Genomic DNA, 7,774 nt, shown 5'->3' with positions numbered 1-7,774 from the left:
TACAAGTGAGAAATGACAGTCTTGTACAATTGACTGGGCCTTGCCAAGTCAGTGTATTCAGTAGAAATACTAAGTCCAAGAGGAATCGGAATTGGACACGTCTACATTACACTTGTGCTGTGAACAATATGGTAGCACATGGTTCATTCCTATTTTTTTGCTCGAAAATGTCCATGGAACATTTTTATTGTCATATCACTTTTAAATGCACAAAACATTTAACACACTAAAGAATACATTTAAACTCATCACATTTTGACTAGGAAAAATTGTTTAAAAAATATAAAAAGATTACATTGCAACAACAGAGACAACCTGAATGAGAAAAAAACTGCCTGCATAATTTTTCTTTTTACACCAAACCTACAAGGCAGGCATATACAACAATTTATAAAACAGAGTGAATTACCAGTAAGACCATACATGTAATTTACAACATAGAAGTAAAAAAAAAATGAACATCCAAAGACTAAACATGTTACATGTATATAAGATCTTATTATTTTGATCCTGGCTGATAAAGTAGAAATATAGAAATAATTATAACATATGTCCAATTGAGTACAGTTAGTTTCTACCAGGTCTTCTTTTATTTATTTTTTAAAGAAGGCTTATGTAACAGTGTAGTGTTTTTAGGTTTACAGTTTCTCATTGTAAAAACTACAATACATCATAATAAGTAGAATGAGAAAAGTCGCACTCTTAATTAACCAGGTGAGCAATCACGGCAGGGAAAAAGCAAACACTAATTCTAAACCTGCTGAGTACGTTTAAAGTCAATAAGAAACGCAAATCTGTTTAGAGATGAAATTGAAGTTACATTACCAAGTGAGTATTACTCACCAAAAACACAGTTTGAAGAAAGGACATTCGAATGCACTTAAAAATACTTTGCAACTTGAGTGGGCTGCACGTTATTTTTATAAGAGATGGAAGGGTAGATGGCAAATTGCATTTCTGTTGAATAATACAATGTTCTGGTATCTACACAGAATTAAAAAAGACATTTCTACAGTTAACAGGCTGCATCACATGACATCACATAATCAATTACTCAACTTATTACAAGGTAACTGGAGATATCAGAAAAAAATACAAAACATATACATATTTAGCATTTACATTATGGTTTAAAACCTGGTTGTTACTATGTTTTTGTTTTTGCAAAGGCACACATTGGTTTGTTTAGTATATCAAACTTGCGTGTCTTAGTAGGTAACTCCCAAAATGAATATATTAAAAAACTCTGTTACTGGTAAAGAACACTTTATATAGTCTTAAAATAAAATGATGCATATACTTTTATGAAGGCGGTTTTGAGAAATAACAGGTGTAAGAATGCAGCATTTAATATCATTTTTTAATCAAATTTTAAAGTAACAACTGCAGTATATTGGAATTCCTTATAGAAGAGGACCAAACTTCAATCAAGTGAATTAACGAGTTATAATAAACTTGATTTTCCTTTAAATCATCCACAATCTGCCTCCAGTCCCTTCGCCTTCTCTGCATCAGCAGCCCACTGGACGTGGAGTGCTGGGAGTTCAGTAATTCTGGCCATTTGTCAGGGTATTTTCTTCAGCCAAAAGGCTTTTCTGCCATGTTAAACATTTAAGCCCTGCTTCCACACTCAGTCTTTTAGCCAACAGTTTGAAATACTGGTTGCATGTTTTAGGAAAACACACTTTTAATCTTTTCAATTAAAACTATTTGTTTAATTTTAAATGAGATTTCCAATTAATGGAAATAAAGAAAATGTATTTGCATTTGTAACCTATCAATTAATTTATCTGATAGCTGCAATCTGCCATCATTTAAGGGATTTCTCCTTATGAACTGTCACATCTCTCATTTTATTTGTGGCTGTAGGTCAAGAAAGAAATGTTATGAAGGTAAGTAAGCATTTCCTTTCTGTTTCTCTGTTAGATTGATTCATCAGTTCTCACTGCAAGTTAGATACGTCCTTACTTTCAAGAAGCCTTTTCTCTTGTAGCTGATCAGTGCAGTTTTGAATATTTAAAATCAAGTCTTTGCCTCTTGATGTATTCAAATAATTTTAATATATAATTTCCATACTTATCCTCTAAAATGTATATTGTTCATAATTTCACATTACAGTTCCAAAACATGAATTGATGTGAAGTTGTCTTGTCCTAAATAATCAGGGCACTTTCTGTTGATTAAGAAAAAAAAAGAACCTTTTATCTCTATGCAATCAAAGTTTAATTCCAGGCTACTGGTGAACTTTTCTAGGCTTTCTTCATTTAATTGTAAGCTTGTTAACAAAAAAATCTCTGTATAAAGTAATATATTTACAGTAAGCTGTATAATTAATGGCTCCCTGATAAGTTAATTTCCTATCTGAATTTGGAATGTTTTTTGTGTGTTTTTAAATACATCGGCACATTTTTAAACTTGTAAACAATGCACATATTTATGTTTACTGTATAAATCCATGTGAGTAGTGTCAGTGCATTTACAGTATATTGTATTTACAAAATAATATAGCCATAAAATGCAGTAAGAAGTAGATTGTTAGGATACATTTCAAGCTCTTTTTCCCTAAGAGTTGAAATGCTATATAGACAAAACATAATCTTAGTATCATGTTTCTAGTTCATCAGTTCACTCATTCAACATGCAATTACCGTAAAACTAGATGCTTTGTGTTCACTTAACTTTTTCTGAGCAAATTTAGTAGCCACTGCAGACACTTGACATTTTCCAGACTTAAGTGAACATTTTTTTCTTGGTTCTGTGAGTGGTGCAGACTTAATGTTCAGGTTCTGTGAATCACACGCTATTTATCACTGTAGTCACCCGGCAGATTAACTTCAAACCTCATCAAAAAGCAAACTAAAATTGAAGCTTTTTAAAATATAGATTGAAATATGATTATTCCAAGCATTTACTGTGGGTTCTGACTGGAAGGAAGACACTCGGTAATTTTTAGAAAGCCTCAGTCCAGATATGTTAGGCAATATCCTGCAAATGGAGAAATCTCAAGTCCATATCTGCATTATTCATTAAATATTCTGCTATAAGATTGTTGGGAGTGGTGTCGGAGATAGATTTTCTTTAGGTGCATATTTTGCAAAGAATGGCAGAAAAAGGGTTAGCATGACTCCAACAATTGCAAGCATGTAACCCCAGCCGATCTGACAGTCGCCGGCATAGTAGATACTGGAGTTCCCACAAAATGACTTCACAAAGGTGGAGTTAAGCCCAAAAGGGAAAATCAGCAGTCCAGTTGCCATGATGAAAACTGGAAAAGAGAAAAAAACAACAGTCAAGTCAACATTTGATAAGTGATTACTAGCCTAAACTAAACAGAACAGGCCTAAAGTGCTTGATTAATGATATGTAGCAAAAATAACAAAAGTGGGAAATCGTTAAAAAAGCAGACTTTGCTTTACAAAATATTTCATTGATGGAAATTGCAGTACCTTCTCATTGTACTCTGTATATGTGATAATTCTGCTACCACAACTACAACTGCTACTACTACATATATTTGTATTTATAAATATTGCAGGCAAGAAAAAAGTGTTCATGAGAAGACTAGGTAAACATGTGACTTGTCTTTTACTCATGAATGCAACCTGTGGATTTTCCTTTTTCTACACCATACCTTACCCTTTCAGTTTTCATGCTCTAAAGTAGCTCATCCCAATGCTTCTGTGCCTTTTGTTTTTTTATACATGAAAATGGAAGGGAAGTGAGGTCTTTAGTGTAGACAAAAATATCCATTGTGTTAGAGTGTTGATTTGCATTGGTGGTTTTTGTTTTCAGAACTATCCCAGCCAATTTCAACACAGGCAACATGTAACTTTCCATACTTGAAAGTGTGCATATATATAATGAAAAATTAATATACACCCTCGTTTAGAATCTCAGGAGCTATGATAGTCCTCACACATACCAAAATATGCAAACTAGGCCGATTGGTGTTTCTAAATTGGCCCTGACTGATGATGGGTATGTGAATGGGCCTTGCAAAAGACTGGATTGCTTTCATGTCCATGAATCGGATTAGGTATATTTAAGAATGTTATGCATATTATTTGTTGTAACCTTTAACGTGTAGCTTGTGAAATGTTCCTATATCTAGCAAGCTAGAGTTTTTCTATGGTATTTTTGCACCATTCTTGGAGCCCCATACAGGGAGAGATTCAATTTATTTTTGCTCCTGCAGTATTTCGTGAACATTTTTTTTACTCTCAGGCAAATGTTCCAAAAACCAACCTATCAAATATGTGGTGAGCTTGAAGCTGATGAGAGAACATTGAGGATGTTCAAAAGTAAATGCAAGGGAGGAGGTGTACAAAACTGGTACATCCCAGAACTTATAAGGCTGATTAAACAAAACCAGAACTTTATCGGTAAACTTGTTGCATTACTTCAGGCCTATGTTCAGTGAAGAGTACTGTACAAAAAGTCATTTTCATTTGGACTGGGTAAAGTTTAGGTAATATTTATTCAAATGCCGTGTTGTTTTCCTTTTTGATATTTATTGTTGCATTATTGTTACACTTTCACTACACAAGTTTGTTGAAGAATTTAAAGGGCTGTGTTTACAGTATCCAGAACATGGTAGTTCACTTGCTGTCAAAAAAGAAGCGCCATTGATTTTTTTTCTAAAGTCATAAAAGCCAGGAAGAAAGAGATTGAAGTGTCTTTTATAAATATTTGGCAATGTTATCACACATTGTCAAATTATTTAAAATAGCTAAGTTTTCAGGTGAAATCTACTATAAATGTATCTCTCCACCTTTAAAAAGGGCACGTGGCTTCTTTTGTTCCCTATGACTCTCTTATGCAATGGACCTAGAAATGCTGAGGAGTCAAATACAAGGAACTGCCAGTATGCTCAATATCAAGGATGTGCATCTGTATGAGTAGGATCAATGTAATGTTTCAGATGGACAGGTATTTATACTTTTCATATCACATGCCTTTACTGGCATGGTATCTGTGCATAAGTTTTCATTCTGTAGGGAATCCTTCATTGATATCAACAATGAATGACCTATGGAGGGTCACCAATTGAACAATGGATACCTGAAATGTGGAAAATACACAATACTGTTCATGCAGCCTGTTTAGAATATGCTGTAAAATGTTTTCTGTACTACCTGTTTATGACCCAAATCATAACAAACTGGTAAAAGTGCATTAGAAGAATGGCTCAAAACCTATTCTTGTAAATTATCTGCTCAACTTAAATAAAATAATTTTTGGTTTTGTAACACTTAAAATGAGAAAGCAGTTATGACCATAACTCTTTACTCCGTTCTTCTGCTCACACAGACTTGACTGGATTCTAATCCTGTATGGTTTATTAAACTTCACTATCATGGCTCTCCTAAAAGATCATTACTTTATTTATTTTTTATTTCATCCATGCATGAATTGACATAAGTGGATTAAATAATAGACTGACTCATTGTCACTTGTGTTATCTGTAAAGCAAATGATGAAAATATCTTAAGCTCTCTTAATACTGTTGCTCATCGAGTTTAGTCCTTAACATTCTTATGTGCATCCTGTTGGATTACAGGTTGGTGAAACTAAAGGCAATTACATTATGCAAAATGTTTTTCAACATTTCCTATTAGTCATACCCATAAAATAATTTTTGGCAGAATGTATTTTAAAAAGCAGGACACATAAATTCAAATATAACCAAATCAATGCCCATGTCTAGCAGCAGAAAATCATGCCTTAGTTCTAGAAATTCAATTCAGTTTTCTCTTTTTGGCCCTGCTTATAGATGATTTGATTGCTTTGATTAGTTACATAAATCAAATCTCTAGTCAGAGAAAAGTGAGTGATTGGTCAGTAAGGAAAACTTCATGACTGGAAGAAATCTGGACAACATTTTATACCCCATATTTTAACTGTACTCAAAACTGTCACTACCTTTTGCTAATTGCGTTCTTTCTGCATTAATGACACATGACATGTACTGCAGCTAACACAGTCTTGTCCATTTTATTTTGAGCCCCCGTAACTTGCTCTAAGTAGGTCAGATTTATTCCATGTATTGAAATGTTACTTTTTTGCATATATCTGTACACATTTATTTGTATAATTAAAATAAATAAGACAAAACAATGCAATTAATTACCTTTGAAAAGTTTAGAATTTAGAAATTGTTTAAACTTCGACACACAATTTCTTGATTCAGTTCCATATAGATTTGGATAATATGAATAATTGTAGTCATATACAGTATTGTTGCCATTTTTGCTTCACTATTTTGTATCAGAGGCAGTGCCATTCTGAGTGTCTTCTTTGTTGGCAGCAGATCTCCACTGCAACCATATGACTTCCAGAAGTCGTGTAGTGTCCTGTCAGAGGTGCACTTGGACATAAGATGGTGACGTGTTATTGTCTGTGTCCAACTAAGATTTGGCAGTGCACTGTTTTGGGCTTTTCTTTATCCACTTTTGACTTTTCTGATGTCTTTGTTTGACTAAAATTTTCAATTATCTTTTGATACTTTTGCTCTTTTGATTATAATATTATTACAACTCTGATTTTATGAGCTTGTAAATGAATGTTCTGTGAAATATAACAGCAGCAGTGGCAGGTAGGGAAAACTTAGAGGAAAGGTTTTCTTCCTAGCTGCTGCTAAAGGTGTCCAGCTGGTATGCTAACTCCATAACAGCACTGTAATATGCTGTTAATTTTTATTAGCTACATGTCACTCAGATAAATACAGCCATCTGTGAAAACAGATTAGAAGATTAAACACTCAGGGATTGTCTTAATTGTTGCTTCTCTATCCAGCAGCACAGCCGAGATGGAGTGATGTGCCCTGTACAGTATGCAGTTCTTCTGTAAATTCACCATCTCCTTTGATGTGTGGGTTTCGTGATCTGTTGAGTGGGATTAGCGTGTGATCGGAATGGAAATCACTATGATGAGCCATATTCTAGTACACTGAACTTCACACTTCTTAGCATTTTTGCAAGCAGATATAACAATGAAATGTCTATTGCTGCTTTACACACAGGTTTAGGATACACCATAATTAGAAATCAGTGAACCACAGATCCCATCCATTGATACATCTGTACATTAGGGAGTCCATCTTGTGAAGATACAGTGGTGTGAATAACTATTTGCCCCCTTCCTGATTTCTTATTCTTTTGCATGTTTGTCACACAAAATGTTTCTGATCATCAAACACATTTAACCATTAGTCAAATATAATAAACAAGTAAACACAAAATGCAGTTTTTAAATGATGGTTTTTATTATTTAGGGGAAAAAAATCCAAACCTACATGGCCCTGTGTGAAAAAGTAATTGCCCCTTGTTAAAAATAACCTAACTGTGGTGTATCACACCTGAGTTCAATTTCCGTAGCCACCCCGAGGCCTGATTACTGCCACACCTGTTTCAATCAAGAAATCACTTAAATAGGAGCTGCCTGACACAGAGAAGTAGACCAGTAGTGTCATTGATGCAACTATATAAAGGTTTGCACTCGCATTACTGAATCATTTGAGACTGCATATAAATCAAAACACGGATTTCTCACTGGGGTGCATATTATGGTCTTTTTCTCTCTGGTTCAAGAATTTTAGCCCTCGAGTGATTCTGGTTACCACTCTTGGCTCAGAAAATGGATCAGATAAATCTTTAGCTCCTGAGCTTAGGTTTGTTTTTTTTTCCTGGTCCTGTCTTTTCCAGACGGCACAATATGCACGGACTGTGACCAGATGAGGACTGTGATCTGTTTTCTGGAGCCGTGAGGCAGCACT

The 7,774-nt window shown here is 34.3% G+C and overlaps 1 protein-coding gene across 1 annotated transcript in view; it reads right to left on the bottom strand.

The window, feature by feature from the left end:
- Positions 1–168: 168 nt before the first annotated feature.
- The window catches only part of LOC120531539 (transmembrane protein 211), a 259,858-nt gene continuing 252,252 nt past the window's right edge, over positions 169–7,774 (bottom strand). The window contains exon 3 of the mRNA XM_039757039.1: positions 169–3,265. Coding sequence (XP_039612973.1) covers positions 3,039–3,265 — 227 coding nt within the window. The 3' untranslated portion in view covers positions 169–3,038. The remainder of the gene's footprint in view (positions 3,266–7,774) is intronic.

The sequence above is a fragment of the Polypterus senegalus genome, chromosome 6 (assembly GCF_016835505.1).
Source record: "Polypterus senegalus isolate Bchr_013 chromosome 6, ASM1683550v1, whole genome shotgun sequence".
In the NCBI taxonomy this organism is placed as follows: Eukaryota; Metazoa; Chordata; class Cladistia; order Polypteriformes; family Polypteridae; genus Polypterus; species Polypterus senegalus.
Note: the sequence above shows the minus strand (reverse complement) of the source record. Positions and strands in the feature narration are given on the sequence as shown.